The 22263-nt window shown below is 42.5% G+C and overlaps 1 protein-coding gene across 10 annotated transcripts in view; it reads right to left on the bottom strand.

The window, feature by feature from the left end:
- The window catches only part of foxp2 (forkhead box P2), a 115445-nt gene that overhangs the window by 16138 nt on the left and 77044 nt on the right, over positions 1 to 22263 (bottom strand). For all 10 annotated transcript variants that reach the window (XM_008401036.2, XM_008401042.2, XM_008401037.2 and 7 more), the window contains 8 exons: positions 21557 to 21694; positions 19793 to 19882; positions 17377 to 17566; positions 16264 to 16567; positions 14603 to 14707; positions 6588 to 6675; positions 4973 to 5056; positions 1174 to 1384 (listed from right to left, as the gene is read on the bottom strand). In XM_008401036.2, coding sequence (XP_008399258.1) covers positions 1174 to 1384; positions 4973 to 5056; positions 6588 to 6675; positions 14603 to 14707; positions 16264 to 16567; positions 17377 to 17566; positions 19793 to 19882; positions 21557 to 21694 — 1210 coding nt within the window. The remainder of the gene's footprint in view (positions 1 to 1173; positions 1385 to 4972; positions 5057 to 6587; positions 6676 to 14602; positions 14708 to 16263; positions 16568 to 17376; positions 17567 to 19792; positions 19883 to 21556; positions 21695 to 22263) is intronic.

Genomic DNA, 22263 nt, shown 5'->3' with positions numbered 1-22263 from the left:
TGGTCCCCAAACTATGGCCCGCGGGCCGGATCCGGCCTGCCTCCACATTTGGTCCGGCCCCCTGAACAATACCAGAGAGCATTCAGATTTTTTTTCATATGCCGTATTTTCCGGACTATAAGCCGCTACTTTTTTCCTAAGCTATGAACCATGTGGCTTATATGTGGATTTTTCTTCAACCACCAGGGGGCTCTTTAGCAGAACGTGAATCATAGGAAGTCAAAATTGGAAATAAAAGAAGAAAGCGCCCATAAAATGGAATTAGGTTTTAATAGGGAATTGAAATTTGAGAATGTTGTTGATCAGTTAAATAGCATTGAGGGGAAAAAGAAGATTTTTTGTTTTTTAAATAATACTGGAATCATTATGAGAATTTGACGTATAGATGTTAGGATCTAATAGATGGCAGTAGTGCAACAATAATGGATGCAAGCTGCCGTTGAAATTTAAAGAAGAAGAAGAAGGCGGCGGTGCCCATTTTCATTTAGCACATGCTAGTAGCAGACACGAAGGATCAGCACTTTTACTGTTACAGTTACCGTTCTGAATCTACTGTAATCAGTTCAGTTAAATCTAATCTTGGCAACTTTTTCTTTTTCAACCGTAATAAATGTGATATTCAATTGACCTGTTATTACTCAAATTTTGGGTGTCCGTCCCCCTCTGCTGCATCGTTGTGGAAAACCTAGAGCAGCAGAAATATCTGCGGTGCGGATAATATGTGCATGTTTACTGGTTTAAAAAAAAAAACTTTGGGGTTGCAGCTTATAGTCCAGTCTGGCTTATAGTCCGGAAAATGCGGTATTTATTTCATAAATAGTGTTATTTCCTGGATTTTTTCTGCAAAGAACCTAGAGAGGGTTATTTGATTGTGCTTTCTGGAAAACAATACATTTTTACATTTAGGCACTCCTGCAATCGTCACACTTTTTTTGTTACAAACTGACTCCGGCCCTCCACCACAGAAGAGAAAAGTTATGTGGCCCTCACAGGAAAAGGTTTGGGGACCCCTGGTCTATCACATGAAATCCCAGTGACATATATTGAAAGTTTTGGATGTAACATGACAAAAAGTGGGAAACTTCAAGTTTAAGATCGCGCAAAACACATCCTAGTTACCAGTTTGATCTGAGTGAAGTGGTGCTGTGTGCAGTGCTGAGTAGTTGGTCCTACCCGACGACAAAGGCATGGAGTATTTGTCTGAGTGGCGCCTGCGCATGGCTCCCATGCTGGGGACGTTGGCTCCTCCCAGTACGGACGGCACCTGGGGCATTGCCGCCATGGGTGTGATGGGGGCTGTGGGCGTGGTGGGGGTCTGAGGTAAGTTCGGGGGCGACGTTGAGGGCAGGTTCTTCGACATGGTGACGCTCGACACCAAGTTGAGCTGCGGCGGGGGAGAAAACGAAACGCGAGTCATGACTCATGATGTGGGAAAGAGACACACACACACACACACATGAATGTGGGTGAAAGGGGGAGGCGGAAGGCATCGTTTTGTGGTTTCCCTGACAGATTTGAGCGTCTGCGCCGCTCCTCTCTAACACAGCTGTGTTTCCACTAACAAGGTTCGTGGAGAGGAGCCAGCCCATCTCCACTAATTACAACCACCAAATTGTGTCATAAGAATTCTAATTAGAGCACGCTGTTCAAGATTATCCAACGATCAGCCTCCATGTTATCCCAGCCCCATCTCTCTTTATCTCTCTATTTATCACACTCTGCCTCTCTCGCTCCCTCCCCGGCTATCTCACCACACTACAAACACTCATCGTTCTTAAGCAGCGAAGAAACGAGCCCCCAAACACAGGTTATCTCTCCCTTGTGAAATGACGGGTGCAAGTTTCTTGATATTGACAGATACCTTTTGGAAATCTGAATGATTTTGGCACTTAAATGCCCGTTAAAATGAACAGTTGGCTAAGTATTCAGTAGCGCCTTTGAAAAGGTATTCAGATGTTTTTATTTTTATGTAGTTTTCAAAGTCTTTGAAACCTCTCATTTAATCAAAGTGTAAATACATCTAAAGTCTATAAAAAAGTGCAGGAATGATGTGCATGGGAGAGAAAACGGACACCCTGAACACGTGACAGTGGCGGCAGAGTGCTGTGGGATTGAGATCCTCACCTTTCACTTTTATTTGCATCCCAATATACAAACATGTGGATGTAATTTGACACAGTTCAATAGTTAAGAAGACATTTGCTAGGCATTAGTACCATTATATTGAGTTTGAGATTTTAGTAAAAGTTAAAAAATATCTCAATGTGTGCTGAAGATAAATAATAAACTAAGGCAATGACAAGTCCTCTAGGTTGTTTTCTTATGCTTAGGTTGCAAAATGCAGTCTGGGATTAGGTTTAGATCTTAATTGATTAATACAATAGTGTTAAAAGTTTGAAGCTGATAAAAAAAACACTTCTCCATGGCCAGGTCTCACTGACTTTACTAGGCTCATTCCCACCGACAGCAACATTCCTGACTGCTTTGATGTGAGGATTTAGAGAGTTGCCTCCTGGTCAGAATATCCCACAAACCCTTAGGTCATAGAATACTGATGGCAAAAGGATTTGCCGCACATGAAAAGAGGGTATAATTCTATTAAAAGCATCGCTTGATAGCTTGGCAGTTTAAATTTACTGCCGCACCAACGCTCGCATTGACGGAACTTTAAATCAACAACTTTTTTTATTACAAAAAGGAGAGTCTTAAAAGCCCTAACTCAAAGTGACTTCCAGTGCAGAAGGAAGTTTAGAAAGTCAAAGTTCTTTCCCATGAGAAGCAAATCCGCATGGACGGGCTAGATGGCCACTGTGGACATAAACACTCTCTTCTGTGAGTCTTTGTCTCTTCCGCCGCGAGTGATGATCGCGGTAGCCGTCCGGCTTGTCCGCCGCTTCTGTACTTGCTTCCCAAATCTCATATGAGAGGCTCTAACCGACTGGAAAATTCCTCGCTGACCTTTTAGTCCCTGCGCTAATTTAGCTGGAATGGTAATGACGTCGTTACATATTCAAACCAAATTGCCTTAATTGTGAGCCTGCGAGTGGAATGCGTCCACAGTGAGATCTCCGAATTGAAGGCGACTTGAAAGATGGGAAGCAGTGTGGGAGCCAAAGGCTCTGGGAGATGGAGAGGAAGCAAAGCACAAAAAAAAAAGGAGAAAGCATCCGTGGTCATTTGCTGCTAGTGTTGAAAAATATGATAATATGTCAAGGTAGAGAGATTCTGGCAATGGAGAGGCGTACTAATGAGCTAATTCTGTCATGGGCAAAGAGAGTTTACACTCTGTACCTGGTTTATCCGATGACAGTGCATTGTCAAAGTAGCGCAACGCAAAATAGCACAAGTGAAGTGTGGCATGCATTTGTGTTCAGCCTTCCAGAAATGGGCCTCTGGAGAAGTTAAACCCACGTCTCACAAGATGCAGATCATTTGGGTGACATTTACATCTAGAGACTACCCATTGATTTTGGCAAAAATAGGAAGATTAAATTGGAAAATGTTCGTAAACTACTTTGAAGTGTTGTCACAGTTGGATTTAGTTCTGGACTTGGACTAGGCCAGTCAACAACATCAAAGATTGATCGAAATCCAGCTTTTTGATGTCTCAAACTGGCTTTCGTCTAATCAGAGCACTTTCCTCCAGATGATAAACATAATGTTGGTTTATTTTGTTCACTCTTCTATAAGAGAAGAAAAGCAGACTTGCTATGACAGCTGTGGATCCCTGAAGCTCCTCCAAAGTCATTTAGGGCTTCTTTTCTAATTGACCCTTTACATTTATGCACCAATAGTAGTGCCTCTTCTACATTATATCCAATTACAACAAACTGGAATGTGTTTTAATACCTTTGCAAAGCACAAACATACATAACACCTATGCTATTGCTATTCCAACATCCCCAAAACAAATCTTTATCTTGTCAGACTTTAAAAAGTAGGGAGGTCTTAGAAAAGAAAAGAAAAAAAACTAATCTAATGACTTAACTGTTCGTTTAGGAATTCTGTCTGAATTACCCCCACCATCAAATGCAATTAGCTGCTCTTTCATGTGAGCTTTATGTAATGCAATACTTCATTAGCATCATTCATTCATATTCGGGCACGGATTAGAAGCTGAAAATTTCTTTATTGGACGAGCTGGCGCCAAGCTGCTGTAGTTTTAAAGATGATGAAAAAAAGTGCTACACAGACAGAGAGTAAAAGAAGGGGACTCGGAATAATAAAAAGGGTTTGATTTCTGGTGGAATTATAGAATAATTATGCTATCTTGTGATCGTCTACATTCTATGATGAGAGGTGATTGGGAAAATGATTCAATTGAACGTAGGCACTTACTTACTGAGCAGCATTAAAACGCTAACAATGTTTTGATGTCTCATATTTCTAAACTCCTAAAATTGAGGGGGTGGGAAGAGGGTGCAGTGTTTGCCAAAATGTATAATCGGGATATGAAATTCAAATATCGCTTGAATAAGACGCTTTTCGTAAGCGTTTCATTTAGGAGAAAGGGGAAAAGGGCCCAGACTGAAATCCCTTTTTCTTTTTTATTCTCCTGCGGTCAATTTTAGCTTCATGTCAACATCCCGCAGTCTCCGACACTGAGCTGTTATTTTCTGCTGTTTGTTGTCAAAATGACACATCTTCTCTCCTCTCATTCCACTTCTGAGCGCTTCTTCGGCCACCGAGCCAAACAATCATCGGTGGCCAACAGGTTGTTTTGCCCTATTATAGCTATCACAAAGAAATTACTCCCGCCGTTTTAGCCGAGGACTCCGTCGCTCCGCCATCTAATACACTCCCAAACTCTATTGTCCTCTCACAATGCACAAAAAAGCGATAAGGAGCACATGTAACTGTGTATTACAAATCCCATTCGCCTCTCTTTCATCTTCTGCCGCCCGCTTAAACTGTTCATTTTCAGCGATCGGAGGCGAGCGTGTTTACGGGAGGCAGAGCAATATGCACTCACTGGTTTGGGAGATGACTTGGGCTCTGAGGGCCGCATGTGCAAGTGGGTCATCATTGCCTGAAGACGCTCACGTTCTTTAGAAAGCTGTTAAGAAAGAAGGAGAGGAGAGAGTGCATTAGGGTGGATTAAAGAGGAAAGGAAAGAAGGAGGGGAGGAGGGAAGGAGGGAAAAAAGGGGAGAACAGAGCCAGGTCAGGCAAAACAAATAGCATTTCATCTTTTTGTCAATATCCGAATTTAGGTCAGTGCAGGCTTTGACAGTAACAAGGTGGTTGGCTCATAAATTAGGTGGTCCTGAGCGTCTGTTCAAAGTCCTGTGGACACAGTTAGGGGGATGGAGCGCAGCCAGCAGCTGCCGAGAGGTGAAGGGGTCTCCCAAACAGGGTGCCAGGCGGCCCCGCCTCCCTGGTCCAGTTAGTGGCCCCAGCCGGTGCTCATCATCAATCTAATTCACCTGGAGTGACAGGGACCGGACCTTGTGAAAGGCGGAAAACGTCCCGCCCCTTAATAACACACACACACACACACAGAGCTGGGCCTCATTACAAGTGATGGGTCTGGTGGTGAAAAGAAACAGAGATGATGGGGCTACAGAGTGGAGGAGCAAAAGAGAACAAGACCGACAATGTAATCACGCAGGGAGGGCAAAATGTTGCCAATAAAGACATTTCAAATTGAGTGAAAAGTTCTTTAGTTTGATGACTTTCAAAGAAAATTGAGTGACCAAAGTGCTCAACATATGTTCTTAAAATCTTAGAGATTAATTCAAATTCTGATGAACTAGAAGAGTCCAGTATGTCTCATGAAATGCACTACATGATGCTATGTTGTCAAAAAGCAGTTGGACAAAGTACTGTAGCAGCAATCATGCCACTGGTGATTCTACAAAATCAACTTCTTCTGCTTTTGATGGAATAAAACATTTACGTTAAAGGCAATTTTTTTCCAACTTTTTGCGTGATATTGCAGTACTGCAATAAAACGAGAATTTATTTAACTTTTTTTATTATTATTATTAGACATCTATGCCAAGGGTGCCGAAACATTTGTTTGCCTCTGTCTTTATTTGTTTCTAAAGGCAGAGCAGCGCTCGTCTGCAGTGCTGAGTAATAATGTCACTCAATCAGCGCTCTCATTATCTATCCAACATGACTTCTTAATAAGGTCACGCTCCACCTACTGAAAATAGTTCCCTCCTTTTGAGCTTTCTTCAGGTGCAAAGTGCAGTTAATTAACACAGCAGACTGGGAGAGATGCGCTCGCTATTAATTGGAAAGAAAAAGAAGGAGGAAGAAAAAAAAAAAAACGGAAGCAGCAGAGAAAATAAAGCATGAGCTTAATTCAATTAAAACAGCCATAATGGCTTTCGTTGTAAGGCCCGAGGATTCCTTTGTTTAGTGGCTTTGTTGAATTCAGCAGGTCCTGCTTGTCTGGAAGTATTAAGCAAACCACAATGTGGCCTTTTCTCCTACTTGTGCAAGTTTCACAAAATAAAGTTTTGACTGCTGGAGTCATGGCGACAATAACGTAAAAAAAAAAAAAATACAACCGTTCGAATTTACTCCATTGAGACGTTATTACTAGCTTAAAAAAAAAAAAGAAAAAAAGAAACTTACTTGTATTTCAAGTTGCTGTACGACTTGCATCTGGACTCTACACTGGGCTGTGCTTCTGTCATCGAGGGCGTGCTCACTGTTTAGGTGCCTGAAAGGACAAAGAGACAGCCATATTGTAATTTCACACTGATATATTAAAAAAAGATTGTACAGATGCTTGCAAAATGTTGTTTGCAGTCTATTCGGGTATTGCCCTGTATTTTACTTTCGTCCATCAGATATTCAACTCTGACCATCAAGAAAAGTATCCCCACAGCATGTTTCTGCCTCCACCGTATTTCACAGTTATAATATGCTCAGGGTGGCATGTACTTTCAGTTTTCCACCACACATTGTTTGCAGTCATCTCATATAGTTTTTAGGATGTTGTTTTGTAACCTAATCTTGCTTTTGTAATGCTGTTTGTTCACAATTACACAAATTAAGGGACCTCTGAAGCGTATTGCATAGGCAGGATTTTAATTAGGAGTATGAAAACAAAAGGAGGTAATAAAAAAAATAAACACATCATGCTTTTCCCATGTTTTTAATTAAAACAACATCTTTGAAAACCTTTCTTTCCACCTTTCACCACTGAAGGTTTTGGTCGAAACCTGAAAAACGTGAAAATGTTCAAGGGGTTTGCGGAATTGTTTTAAGGTTTTGCGTGGCACAGCTGCGAGAACTCAGTTTACCTAGATGAAAATTGAGGTGGATTATAATTACAGTATCAACTTTTGTTTTTATGATAATTTCCATACAGCGACAATTAACTATAGGATCCCAGTTAAAACCCATTGTTCCCATTTGAAATGAAGTAATTAGCAGTAACATGATTGTGTGAGGCACCATTTTTAACATGACAATAGGTCTGTGCCAGTTTAGGTGATGGTTGTGGTGGTGGTGGTAGAACGGGCTTAGGGGGGCTTCAGTGACACCCTGAGAGCTGCTTTCTTCTAAGAATAAAACGTGCTGGCCCAGCAGAATGGTTTTGTCCCCCTAATTTATTGAAAACAATACACACAATTTAACACCGGCAACATTTGACACACAAAGGCGGCTCTTCACTTGAAGGTGCATTATCGTGCCACAGACATATTAAACGTATCTGGTGTGTTCGCCTCATTAGAAGGAAAAAAGGCGGCCAGACAGCCATAACAGTCAATGAAGGTTTTTGTCTCGATTGGATTTCATCTGTAGGACACACACACACACACACACTCACAAAAAAACCCAACTCAACCATTAAGATAGACCTCTATTCCAGACACACGTACGCGGTAGCGCAAATATGTGGTGGAAAAAGTGTTCCTAAAGTGTTGTGATGCTGGGTAATGAGCCTCTATCTAAATGATCATTGGAGACAAACTCACAAAGCAAAGCTTTGAGGAGACATGCTTATGAAATGCCAGAGCTGCCACTTTATCTGCAGTAATTATAGGTTAGCTTGCAGACCCTTCAATGATCATTTACAGCACAGCCTCCAGTGCATTAGAGGGAGTACAAAATCTCTTCCTCTCTGGCATTCGCTTTATCTGAAAACACACGCTTGCTTACATTATCGCAAACACACACTTCCAGCACATATTCTTCTCCGCTCCCCCACCCGCCCCACGCAACCACATCTCTTCTTGTTTATCTGCAAAGCGCAAAAAACAAGACAACTCATTGAGCTGCTTTCTCTTGGCCTGTCAATCAGAAGCCGAGCAGAACATTTGTAATCACAATAGTCCTGTACCTTTCAATTAACACTGAACACGCTTAAAAACCGTTTCATCTCGTCCCTGCCTTTGCTTTGCCTAACCATTTCAGGTTTTAATGCTCTGAAATGTTTCATTATAAATCAAGAATGAGGTGGTATAAAAAAATACAAGCAGATGTAGGGAGAGAAGTGCATGAGGGACAGGACTGGTGGATTTCCACCAGCTCTGTGCCTAATTGCTGTTTCAGAACACGCATGCAAAAAAAAGAGGGGGGGGGTAAGTGGGGGGGCATTTCATTAATCATTTAATCACGTCCCTCGCAGGATGAGGGAACTAATGTTGCAAATACCCTTTTCATTTCACTGCCCATAATGCTATCTTATGCACTTGATGTATGGTGTGTGTCATGAATTACAGCTGCTTCAAAAGCACAGAGATGGCTGCTCGCCGTCCCTGAAGATACCTCATTACAAAACAAGGAAAAAAAAAAGAGAGAAAAAAAAAGATGTGCAAAAATCTTTATCGAGTCTACGTCTCATCCGCGAGCAGCTACGTTTCAGTTAAGCGTGCACGCGTTTGTGTGCGCGAGGCCTCACGGCGGTCCTGCAGACAGTTAGGGCTTCGTACATTCAATTTCACTGCTGGCCAGTTAGCAAGGCGATTACAGGAAGATTACAACGTGCGTTTATAAAATATTCAAATGGCAGCATGTTCTGCTGAGCATTAATAATGCCAAACAAAGACAGAAATGAAGGAGAAGGGGGTGGGCAGAGACACACAGGACAGGAAGAAAAGAACATGACAAAAGAAAATCTAAGGTAGTGAAATGAGGAAGAAGAAGAAGAAGACCGCCTTAGGTTTCTAACCTGTCTGAACAACAAAAATGATTTTAATCACCATCTTTCACCTGGTTTTATTATTATTTATTTATTTTTTATTAACAACTGTGCCAACTGTGGTGTTCAGCTCCTTTACTCTGATGGCCTTAAGTAACCTCACCTTGATAATGGTGATTATAAACAATTTTAGGATTTTAAGCAATGATTTCAAAAGAAAACAAGAAAGAAGGGAAACAAATATTTCTAACAGAAAAAAAAGGAAAAAGGAAAAAATCTGAAAAGTGTGGTGTGCTTTTTTAATAGCCTCTTACTACAAAAATAAACCACCTCTTTATTTGCCTTACTTATAGCCTGATATGAAAAAGCATTATCCTTTAATAAACCATCTATTTGAGATAGTTGCAGCTAAAATTAAATAGCAAGAAGTAAAACATTTATTCTAACTATGAAGAAAACAAGATGGTCCCCTCCCCCCATCATCAGGCATAAATAATGGAAAACTGGAGAGAAAAGATGGCCAAGGCAGAGACTTCTTAACACATGACACTAAATATTAAAACAAAAAGATGTAAAAATAGACACTGAGGGAGACACAGCTGTTGTTTTTAAACCCTAAAAACAATCCTTTGCTTTATTAGGACCTGCAGTTTGTCTTAAAGAGAACAGAACAAAAGATTTTGAAGGATTTTTTTTTCCTCCCATAGCTGAAAGCATGAATATGTATAGCCCATCAATGTCCACTAAGGGCCCAATAATAAATCTATTCAAGCCAGTATATATAGACTGTACACTTGTGCTAATTGTTTGTGTGTATCATCAGGGGCTACAAAGGCCCAGCAGAGAAAGTTGAGCTGTCTCTACACGACACACTAACACCGATTCAGCAGCACACCTCTAAATAAGTGCATTAAAACAAAGCATGTTTACACGTGGTCTCTTTCATGGAGGCTGTCACCATTTGGTGGTGGTGTCCTGCCTTTTAAAGGTCTTTGTAGGGTGGAGCAAAGCTTCACCATGTAGTGGCTGGGAAAACCCACTAGAGCCTCAACAATGTGCATATGTGTACATTATATAAAGACAAAGACATTTGGCTGCTGCCTTGTGGGTTTAATTAGTAGCGGGTTACAAACATCAGCGTTCAGGTTAGCGGCTGAGCTTGCCATTTTAACACAGAGCCTGGCTTGCTGCCACTAATAAGGAGAGCAGAACAGTGACAGAACACTGGCAGAGCTGGTTGGGGGGTTGTTACTATCAGTTTGTGTAAAGGTGAAAATATAACCTATAAGAAGTAACATTATTGTATATATAAAATGCCTTCAGAAATGTATGAGTGCCTTTCACAAAAGCTTCATTTGCCTTGAACTTTTTCCCATTCTGTCATAATACAAAAGGTGCACACTGCAAAAAAACACAAAACAAAAAATTTCACCAAGTAGTTTTGGTCTAGTTTCTAGCGGAAATATCTTAGGAGATTTGAAAAAAAGATAAAACTAGCTTACAAGTAACATCGCAGCAAGATTTACGAGCTTGCTTTAAGTCAATATAAAAAGTCCTAGTTCCGTCAGCAGATTATTTAACTTATAACAAGACTTTTTCCCATGTAAAATGATCTGCCAATGGAAGTGGTAATTTTTTATTTTTTTATATGTCTTGTTGAAAAGTTACTTTTAAGTAAGTTTTATTTTTTTTCCAAGCATAATAAGACACTTGCACTACAAACTAAAGCAGTAATAACCAAGACTTTGTGTTTTTGCAGTGCAAATAAGAAAAAAAATTATAATTTGATGACAATATTATTAATGAAAACAGCTGTGGAAATAGAATTGGTGTTAAATCCACATTTTCCTCAATTGTTTCCTTTTATCTGTACATCAGACACTGTGACTTTCAGCGTCTTGGAAACAATAATGTGTTGATGAGTATTGCAGCAGGGAGGCTGCAAACAATTAATGCATTTTGCCAAAGCGTCTTTGATATATTAATGTTATTTTATTGGTAAATACCAACAGGTATAGAGAGGCTTGTCAGATGGCCAGAAATATGGATTAAGGTAAAAGCAGGGAAAGACTTGAGACTGGACTCTATAGGTTCCCCTTTTACTTGTCAAGCAATCTTGGAAAACCATTTATGATTTGGCTTCAATTCCCACCTTATCAAGCTGATCTTTTTAACTATAATTTTGTTTCCTTCTATTTTCACCAAAGGCTGCTTGCAAAAAAAAAAAAAAAAAAAAAAAGCCTTCTACCCAACCTCAATACCTTGTAGTGTCTCAGCCCTCTTTGTCGTGTAACTAACATAAATACGCCCGCAAACCAAAACACCCAGTCACTCAAGAAACAATTCCCACAGATATTATTTCATTTTGAACTTCACAGAGTTAATTCAGGGTGCCATGCCACCTTGCGGCTACATTTTCCAGGTGAGAACACTTTAAAGCGCGCCGAGGAGCCGCTAAATGCTGATCTTGACAAGTTTCTTCATGCAACAAAACAATAGATGACTAAACGTGTCACTGCTGCTGAGCCAAGCTCCTGCAGCGAGCTACGAGGCGGCAGCTTGACTTGGGTCTCTCCCCAACCCCTTCCCAACAAACGTGGCCCCCTCCTTCCACTGAAGTACCAACATCTAAGCTGTCATCTAAATCTGACATCCGCTTTATGTAACCCCGTTTAAACTGCGCCTGTGTGTGTGCACGCGCACAAGCGCATCGGTGTATGTGTGTGTGTAGTCAAATGGCATCTCCTGAAACATGAAAGGACTCCCTCTGACATCTACAATGACTGCTCCAAGGCACGGCACAGAGCAGCCATCTTTGTTCTAATGACGAGCCTGCCTTCTTTGTTGCCGTCTGTTTTCTTGCGCTGGCTGGGTTACCCGTACAGTTTTGTGTGCGGGACTCAGCCAAGACAGAAATTCCGTAACAGGCGATGTTCTGGAAAATGTTCTTACAAAACTGTCTGCCAACCTGCGCACCTGTTTTTCACTTTGAAATCCAACTGTTTTCTCTCCACCTGTCTGTCTGGCTCCTCTGGTTTTGACTTTACAAGCACGCATCGTTTCACAGAAGCTTACCAGCTTACTGTATCCGGCACATGTGCACATCTTTTACAGTGCGTCTCCAAGCCTGACTGAAGTGACCAGCTAATCTACCTACCTGCAGTATCCTTAAAGCACACAGACTTGTGAGTGTTTGTGTGAGAACAGAGCATACGGTACCAAAAGAAATAAAGTGATGTCTTCCATTAAGTGAGTGTGCTTAGGTGATTGGATGTGATTCCAGAAAACCTGCTAATCCCCTGCAGTCTTGCTGGATCACAGGTGCATCCCTTACCAAAGCTGCAAGGCAAACTGCTTCACCCGGACTACATCATGCGTAGTCCTGTAGCGTGTGCGCCACAATCCAGTGTTTGGTAAGAACGGCTTTCAAGAATCTAAGTATGCATATACCATTTCACTTTTCACATTTTGCCAATATGCCTGTTAACTTATTTTAGTTAGATGTGATGTGACAGACCGAGATCGTTCGTTTTGAAGTGAAGAAAAATATGTAAAAACCAGCGTTGCAGTTTCATTTTGAGAGCAGAATGTGTCCGGGTTACACATGACTGACGTACAGCTTTTTAGCCCACACACAAAACACTGTGTGGTGGAAAACTAACACACTGCATCCCAAACATGGTGGTAGCGTCACGATTTCCTTTCATATAGACAGGAAAGCTATCCAGAGTTAAAAAGAAAGAACAATCCTGAGAGGGAACATGTTCGAAGAAGTGAAACACTTGGAAGTTTGGTGAAGTACAACCCTGAATATACCAGACACACCAAAAAGAAGCAACCAGAGCAGCAATAGAATAGTTTAGGAAAACACGTTGCACATGTCGAAGTGACCCAAATCTTTTAATTTCCAATATTTATCCATAAAAACGTTTTAAACGCACACATTTTCTTCCACTCTACAACTACGCCTGGCTTTGTTTTAGTCTACCACATAAAATGACAACGCGGCTGTGACACGACAGAATGCAAAGATTCTCTGTATATTAATTCTGACATGTACGTCTTGCGTTTTCCAAAGAATACAAGCAAACACTTCCCTTTGCTGCGGCAGTGACGTCTGTTCGTGTCCATTATATTGCAGTCCGCTGCTGTCAATTACAACTCTTTTAACTTTGTTATTTGCTCAGACAGCGTGTGAAAACGGAGCCTAATCTGCTGCCTGCCAGTGTCTTTGAAAGACTTGAAAACACTGTTTATTGGAATCATTTCAATCCACAGATAACTCCTCCTGGCAGTAATTCAGAAGATGCTGTAGCATTAGCAAAAGCTTGACCCAAATCCTACATTCTAGTTTTCTTTTTCCTTCTTTCTTTCTTTTTTTTTTTGTACGCGTACGTCTCCTAGCTTTTCCGCACCTTATTACAGTCAATACTGCAGAGAATTGCATGACTGGGAAAATAAGTGGATACATTGTCCTGATTTGGGGGAGTTTATGAGAATTCACATGGACATTTACAGCCCATGAAAAACACTCGCCAGATCGTTATTTCACAGTTAATTACAAATCTAATTAGAATATTCAAATTAAAGCTTTCCCTTTCTTTTCTTCTCTGTGTGAGAGTGGGGAGTCAGGGATACAGGGAGGGAGAGAGGCTCTCGGTGAGTGGCAATGTGATAACCTGTAATCGGCAGCGCTGCAAACACCTTCTTCCTTTGATGTCCCCCCACTAACATCCTGGCAACAAAGCCGGCCAATTACAAATGAGCTAATTAACTAAATTGTTGATGGAGCATGAAGAGTTCATTTGCTCCAGCGCCTGCACCATGACAACAGTGAATGGGGGCCCTTTGTTGTCGAGGTAAGTGTGCGGCCGTGCGAGCTGCCATTAGCTTTTGACGTTTTTTTTTTTTTTTTCTCTCACAAACCTATCAGGTCCCTCCACACTGCGCAGAAAATTTGTTATGGATCAGAGTTGGTTTGAGTCATGCTTTGGAGGAGCAGAACCCTGTCAGCTAGCTGTCTAGAGGTCAGAATGTGTCCTGTAGAAAGACAGGAAAGGTTTAAGAGTAAGGCCACTGAGAGAGTGGGAAACAAAAGGGACAGCTTCGATGTGCGTCACTAAAAATACAACATGGCAACATCAATTTAACTGTTATTTTTTTCTTTTTTCCCCAACTTTTGTCACATTACAACCAGAGTCTTCGATGTGTTACATTGGGATGGATCTGGGATGTCCAAATGTGGTTCTTTGTAATGATTTTGCACCTGGTATCAATTTGACTCACCAAATCAGACAGAAACAACAAGTATTTGGGCTCATCTGATTTCCAGATCTGTCTTACAAACGCCCAATAAGACAAACATAAGGTGTTTTGTTGGTCTTTAGGTTGCAATGTGGCAAATTGTTGAAAAGTGGGAGTATTTTCTGGGCTACTAATCGAGAAAAATAAGAAGAAATTTCAACCAACACCACGTTGTCAGAGAATAAGTTCTTACTTCAAAAACTGTCCAAAGTCCTCGCACATGTTTTCACAGCCGGGCCACTTGCACACACCGTGACCGTACAGGGGGTGGGTTCCTCCGCTTTCTTCGTGAAGTGAGCTGGAGGCAGATCAAACAGGAGAGAGAAATGGAGCAATGTAGGCATAAGAAGTCAAATTATTCAGCTTTTCAAAGTTTTTTCTTTTTAATCAAGACAGAAAAAATTTCTGATGACATCAAAAAAAAAAAAAAAAAGGTTAGAAGCAAGTCACATCCTAGATCTTCCTGCATGAACTCATAGACAGTGGTGACTTATGTGTGAAGAACACTCCCTCCCTCCCACCCCCCATGGAAATCCAGAATGAGTTGGAACCGCAGCCAACGCTCCATCTTGTAAATCCATTATCGGGGGAGGAGGGGGAGAGCAGGCTTTCGAGTAAACATTAAAAATCCAGACAGCCATATAATTTTCATCAGGAGATTAATACACTGTGTAACTTATGTTCTTTGAGGACAAGGGTGTTCTGGCGTTTTTCAAATGGCACCCAAATAAGTTACGACCCTGCCTAGACAGCACATCCTATTAAAGATGACAGTTTAACCTTTAGGCTTGGCACTGGTGTGCGAGTGTGCTCATGGAAACGTGAGGGAGAGTGTGCGGACAGGTTGTGCCTGTGCATGTGTGTGGTCGAAAGCCCTGGCAGAACTCACGCCGCGTTTTTACAAAGGGGCTTCCCCCACATCGATCCGTGGCGTGTTAGTAAGCAGCGCTCCTGACAATACTCCTTGTTCGATCATTGCGAGGCACCACAAAACCCCTCGGGACGCAAGTAGATGTAGTCCTTTCTTCCTTGTCTTCTCATTTACTTTCTCTCTCTTCTTTTCTGTCTTCTTTTTTTTCCTTTCCTCCTTCCAGCCTACTTTTAGTGGGACTGCAGAGATAGCATCTACTTTAAACCAATTACACAGCACTTCCACCTCTATTGCAAGTCTCCACCAAGCATCCATACACACGCACACACACGCACACGCACGCACACACACACACRCACGCACACACRCACACGCACACGCACACGCACACACACGCACACACACACGCACACGCACGCACATCCATCCTTAGTCCTTATTATAATATCGCCCAAGAAAAGCCTTTGAATAATGCATGGCCCAGATAGGCAGATATGTGAACAGCCAGTGTTTCAGTGCTGGGTGCATTTATAAAAGACGCCATCACAAGGATAAACATCCTAGAAACGCCACTCAAGGCATCACATATTCTGTTTACATGACAAGCAAGCAAGGAAGGTAATTTTCAAAAGAGGAAAAAAAGAGAGACAAAGCACTAAATACTTAATGTACAAGGGGGTTACCTTGTCTTGTCTGCCAGAGAGGTTTGTTATAAGTGTAAGTGTGCCAGCCTGGATGGCTTCTACTCCTCGCGTTTGATATGTGTGTGCAAGCTAAGTTTGTTCAGAAGCTCCCCTGGGAGTAAGAGGCTTTTATTTATTTCTTCTGTGCTTGAATATCAGTAAGAGACACTAATAAACAAACCATTGAATAAATAAACAAAACATCTTGTTTTCCCCCGAGTTTCCGCACAACAACATCAAGCAGCTTGTTGTGCTCCGCCGTTATCTCTAAGAGGCAGCCTGATGGCTTCTTTCCTCTACCTCTCACGCTCCCTTTCCCGTTCTCGTCTGTGGTTGAGGATGGGCGACTGTCCGTTGGTGATGGCGTGGTGCGAGATGGGCGGCGATGCTTTGGCAGGATTGGAGGAGGAGGTAGTTGAAGTGGAGTTGTTGGTGGAGAGGTCCAAGCCACTGCTGACCACGCCGGTCCCGGTGTTGGCGCTGCCGATGCCGCCTCCGCTGTGTTTGATGCCATTGTCCTCCATGGCGTGGCCGCCGCCACCGCCGCCACCAACTCCGGTCACGTCCTTCCACAGCTGCTGGAGTTCCGCAGGGCTCAAGCCACCTGTAGACACCCAAGAGGAAGGAGAAAGTTGGAGTAAATGGTGAGTGTGCTGAAAAGTCTAACTTTGGAGAAGGTTGATGACACTGCTGAAAAGCTCTAAACCACTCTAATCGTTCTGCAGAGTCAGGTATTGACTTTAACTGGGAAACGGCTCACCTGTGTAAAAAGAGAAACATTGAATACACAGAATAGTTGCCAGTTCCACCTTGAGGCAAACAAGGCTTTCTATTTTAGTGTGGAAACTCGCTACTCCGAATTCACTCCTGTGATCTCGTCAAACACTTTCCTGCCTGTTGTTTTCCCGTCTCCGCCATTTCAATGGTAAACAACAAACAGGAGTGTTTACTTGATCCGGCTGGAAGAGAATGGAGTCTGTTTGCCACTCTTCCTCTGTGTTTGTGCTTTTTATTCATCTCAACAGAGGTAGTAAACAACAACAACAACAAGCACTGACAGAAGGAGGAGCGTGGGGGGAATAAAAATAAAGATGGAAAACAGCAAACACAAACACTTGCAGAGCTAAAAGAGAGAGCAGAGGTAGACAAAGAGAGCAATAAAGACAAGGAGGAAGAATGGACGACTAAACAAAACATTCATGTGCAGAGTTAAGGACAAATTGGATGGTAGGGGAGCATACCAATGAGAGGCAGGCAGACAGACACACTTATAGATAACGCAACAGGATTACATGTGCATACCAATTACAACAACTAAGACAAGAGAGAGACACAGAAGAGGGAAAGACGGCACTTGCACTTGCAAACAAATAACAGGAAGTCATGTGCTCCGAACGGACGCAGCCGCCTTACCTGGTGGGGGCAGGGTCTGTCCGGGCAGGGCGGCCTGGCCTGGAGCGGGCCCGGGCAGCGAGAGCAGGCCCTGCCGCTGCATGTTAAGCAGGTGCTGCTGCTGCTGGAGCTGCTGCATCTGCAGGAGCTGCTGCTGGAAGACGAGCTGCTGGGCGGCCAGCTGCTGCTGCTGCTGCTGCTGCTGCTGTTGCTATAGAGAGGAGGAGGAGAAGGAGGAGGGGGAGGAGGAGGAGAAGGAGGAGGAGGAGGGCGAGGAGCAAGAGGGGAGCACAGAAGAAGAGGAGGGAATGAAAATTATAAAGGAATTAACAGCTGAGAGAGCAGAAGACATTGGCCCGCTCGTTTGGTGAAATCTCCTTCGCCTTTTCCGTGACCTTAGCTATGCCTCTTTGCTTCTTCCTCGGCAGGTTCCTCGCTCTCCGTCTGCTCACACTTAAGTCTTCCCTCCTGGTTTTTGGGCTGTACCAAAGTGCTGTTATCTCCTCACAAAAGTGAGGCTGTCAGTGTGTGTAGCTTCTGATTGTGCATGATACTAAGCCTCTGGTATAATCCTTTCCCCACCATCCTCGATAGTTAATTGTCTCGCCTTCACTGATGCTCTGCTACAGCTTATTTGACCGGAGGGAACAGAAAGAACGAGAGGTTTACAGGCTCCACGTGCGTTTGGATGCACGGTCTCAAGCGCACATGTAGCATTCCACCACTGCTCCCAAACCCCCTGTACTCGAATCTCCTCAGTAAGCTGTTTATCACCAAGCCAGACTATGGTGACACACAAAACAAGATGGAATGTATCAAATTTGAAATTGGCATGCAAAAGTATTCAAACCCCTTGAGCTTTTTTTTTTCTTTTTTTTAACAATTAAAGGTTAGATAAGGATGGATTCACACTGGCCCTGTTTAGTCTGCTTTAATCCAACTCTAGTTTGCTTGCCCAGAACGTCCGGTTCATTTGCAGAGATGTGAAAGTGAATTTGAACTCTGATGTGCCTACACACCAGAGTTCGAAGCGAACTCTGGTGTAGTTTAGATCGACGTGAACTCTGGTGCAGTTTGAATGGATGTGTGAATGCCAAGCAGACCACAGACCACTCCAAAAGCAGGAAGTCTTGCTGTTACAGGAGAATTGGTTAGTGATCTTTTGCCAAAGACAAAAGACAAACCCTACAACTGCTAAAAACTGACACTTCTCCATTTTTGTATACATTTTGCGAAGAAGAAATTTGAGCTCAGTGTCTTCTTCAAGGGTCATCAGTGGTTTTTGGTGCAGCACCACCACAGGCGAAGGAGTAAACAAGTTGCTCATCATCTCTTTCTTCTGCCGCTCTTCCATAACGGCTAAATTTGGAGCGAATGACTTACAGTTTTCCCACCTAAGCTGAGGATCACTGCAGCTCCTCCAGAATTACCACATGCCTCCTGGCTGTCTCTCTCATTACTGCTCTCTTTGTCAGCCGAGATGTACGGACACGTACCAGTAGGTTTTGCCGTTTCGAAACATTCAGATGATTGACTGAACGGTGCATAGGAGAGGCACAACTTGAGATGCACTCACTGGAAAACAGGCTGCATAATGGACTGACGGAGGGAGGCAGTTTGCTCCCTTGCCTTGCAACCTTCCGGCGTGCCTCCAGAGAAATAAAGGGGCAATTTCTATTCCATATTTGACGGCAAGGCCACTGAAAAACTCTATTCTCAAATCCAAACAGAAACAAAGCCGCCGGGAGGTCGGTTGCGACTTCCTGTTGGGGGCAGCATAATAGGCTGATCGAGGAGACACCGAGAAGTGCATCACGGAGGCAAAGAAAAAGAAAGGGTGTGTGTGTGTGTGTGTGTGTGTGTGTGCGTGCGTGTGTGTGGGTGTGTGTTTAGGTGGTGCATTCTTTCTTTCATATCAATTTAAATACTTCCACTGTTTTCTGGAGGTGACCCTGCACGGATTCACAAGGTTCAGCATCAACAGTCTCATGCAAATGTGCTTGAGGTGTCTCACTTGTCTTCCGTAAAAGGAACGAGACAGCGCCGTGTCTGTCGACCCGCTGCATCTCAGTGAGATTTATGAGAGTCAAACACTGTAACTTTGATGTCGTTGAAGTGTTTGTACACCCAGAGAAAAAAGTTAATTAACAGTTTGAATTTTGTTATCGTTCAGACTTCGCTCGCCACCCTTCATTAACGCACACTTGAATAGCAGGCATGCTGTATTATGATTACGTCGCCATGAAGCTGTCAGTTTCTCCTGAAAGGGAGTAGGAAGTATACATTTTTGGTTTGGGATGATGAGAAGGAACTCAAAAGTAGAACTCCATCTGTGGAAATTAGACATACATTTGCTTCCCTATGTGTGTGTGTCTTTGTATCTCCTACGTGTCTTTAAATTCTTGTGCATGGAAATCAGGCGTGATGTTGCATCTACCTCTTTAGCCTGCTTGCCGGGATGCTGTTGCTGGAGAAGCTGCAGATGAAGCTGCTCCTGCTGTTTCTTATAAAACTCCTGCAGGTGTTGCTGTAGACATAAACATCCACAGAAAGACAAAGAACAAAGAGAAGACGCACTGAATACAATTTTTCACTAACTCTTCATCTCCAAATGATAAAAAAGACAATCGGACAAGTAAATGGTCAATTTCTGAAAAAAAGAGCCTTTTTTCCGACCGTATCTTATTATTATTATGTTTTATTAACATTAACGTGATGTGTGGATGCTGTTACTAAGTGAAAATGATTCGGTGTTGGTAAGGTTTTTGAAAAAAAAAAACAGAGAAAGCACAACAGGTATAGTTCAGAGCCTATTAGTGATTTAATCACAAAGTAGTCAGAAACTCACTGGAGCTTAAGGACAGTGTTGAAAAAAAATGCAATAAACATAAATTTGCTTGGAACCACATTCAATTGTACTGAAACCACGCCTGGAGTAGTGACACGATTATTAAAGAGGGACAATCAGAATGACTGACATTCTTAATTAAACTATTCTCTTTCCCTTAATCAAGTCTATGGATGGGAAATGCATTTAAACTCCGAAATGAGACTGTACCAAGCGTGCGCTTCCTCAAGTCGATTTCAAATATTACATCATCCATCACCTATCATTCAGCTTCCTGTGCTCAGCGCTGCTCCCAGAGTCCCTGATGGAAGCTTGACAGGGAATTGAACCAGTGACACCACCAGAGACGGTTAATTAGAGGTGACGTGAACATGTACATCACTTTAGGATTCTTTTTGGTAAAGCGTGTCAAGGACACTGTGGTGAGTTAGCAAAAGTGAGTGCTGGCAGGAACGACTTAAGACGGTGTGTTGACAAACTGCATGTAAATCTTGGAAAATTACAGTCAAGTTGTAAAACCCTTATAAAATGTAACATTTATAGAGGTGTTGAAGTGATTTTTTATTGATCCGTCCAATGCTCTGTGGAGTTTAGACCTTCCAAAAATAGAATTCTCTACTTTTGTGCAAGTCACATTCTCTGTGTTTTTGATCAGGCTGGTTAGGTATTCCGGAAGCTACTGGCCATTATCGCCTCGCTTTGCAAGTTTCTTCTACTTGATAAGTTTGCATTATTTCCACCAATTTAGTCTCTTTACTGGATGAAGCCACTGCATAAGCTGTTTGTTTTTGTTTCTTATATAGAAGGGACTCCAGGCTCAGTGCTTATTTTACATCTTTGTCTTTTCTACCTTGGAACAGGACACGTTGCAGCTGCTCTTGTGAACTCGGTCCTGGTGGGTTCCAGATAAAAGCCAGCGGTTTCTCATCAGTGTCTCCAGACATTCAGAATTAAATCAACAACTTGACGCAATCATCAATTAAATGATCAACTGAATGTGACCGTATTTACTAAATTGAACTGAATCTGAAAACATGATTTGACGTCTTGTGAATGACTAGGATTGATTTGAACAAAATTTGGAACAAACTGAATTTGAAACTGAAATGTTATCAACTGTAGCTGATTTTTTTTTTCTTGTCGAGTGCCAAGAGGTGACTTTCATTTTGAATTTTCTGTCTATAAATAAACTGCACTGACTCAAACAGGTGTGCAGGGAATAATGCATACCTTGAGTGTTGTTGTTCCTCCAATCTCCCGGGTGCATGTGTCATTAAGTTTGTTTTTTGCTTTAGTGTTTCATAGTTTTCTTTGTGCATGCGTGTGTGTGTGTGAGTGTGTTGTCTGCTGTACCTGCTGCAGCATCACTGCCTGCTGCTGCTGGAGCAAAGCCTGGAGCTGCTGTGGGGAAAGAACCTGCTGCTGGAGGATCTGCTGCATCTGTTGTGGCGTGATCACTTGGGGACTCATCATGGCCACTGACACTGGAACCTGGACATGGATGATATGTAATGAAATGATGGGAATGAGAGTCAGGGCGAAGGAAGAGGCACGGAGAGGGGCAAGACAAACAAGATGCAATAAATGTGAAAATGGAGAGTGGAGAGAAGGGCAAACAATGGGAGAGCAGGGGGAACGGGTAGGGAGATGAGGAAAAAAATTGGAAAAAGTTTGAAAAATAGAGCGTTGGAAAAAAAAACGCATCTAACACAGAAGTGTGGATCTACTGGGAATGAGTAAACTGGTGGTTGGAAAGGTAGGGAGAGCAGGCTGTGACGTTTGGCAGCCTAGAAGAGACGCTGAAGGACACATGGGTGCTGCGTCTTTGTGTTGCTGATCTTATTTTTCTGCCTTTATTCTGCTGGGAGACGCTGGGGGGATTTAAATAGACATAGACCTTAATTAGCAGGACCCTTGAACTCCCCTACTTTAGAGTACCTATCAGTGCTGCTGCTGTTAAACAGCTTAAAAATGCACAACTCTAAAATTGATTATAACACATTGCCAAGTGCTGGGAATTTAGGACTCACCTTTAAGTTTTTAATAAAGGTGAGAACCCC

This window comes from Poecilia reticulata, linkage group LG23 (genome assembly GCF_000633615.1).
Source record: "Poecilia reticulata strain Guanapo linkage group LG23, Guppy_female_1.0+MT, whole genome shotgun sequence".
Lineage (NCBI taxonomy): Eukaryota > Metazoa > Chordata > Actinopteri > Cyprinodontiformes > Poeciliidae > Poecilia > Poecilia reticulata.
Note: the sequence above shows the minus strand (reverse complement) of the source record. Positions and strands in the feature narration are given on the sequence as shown.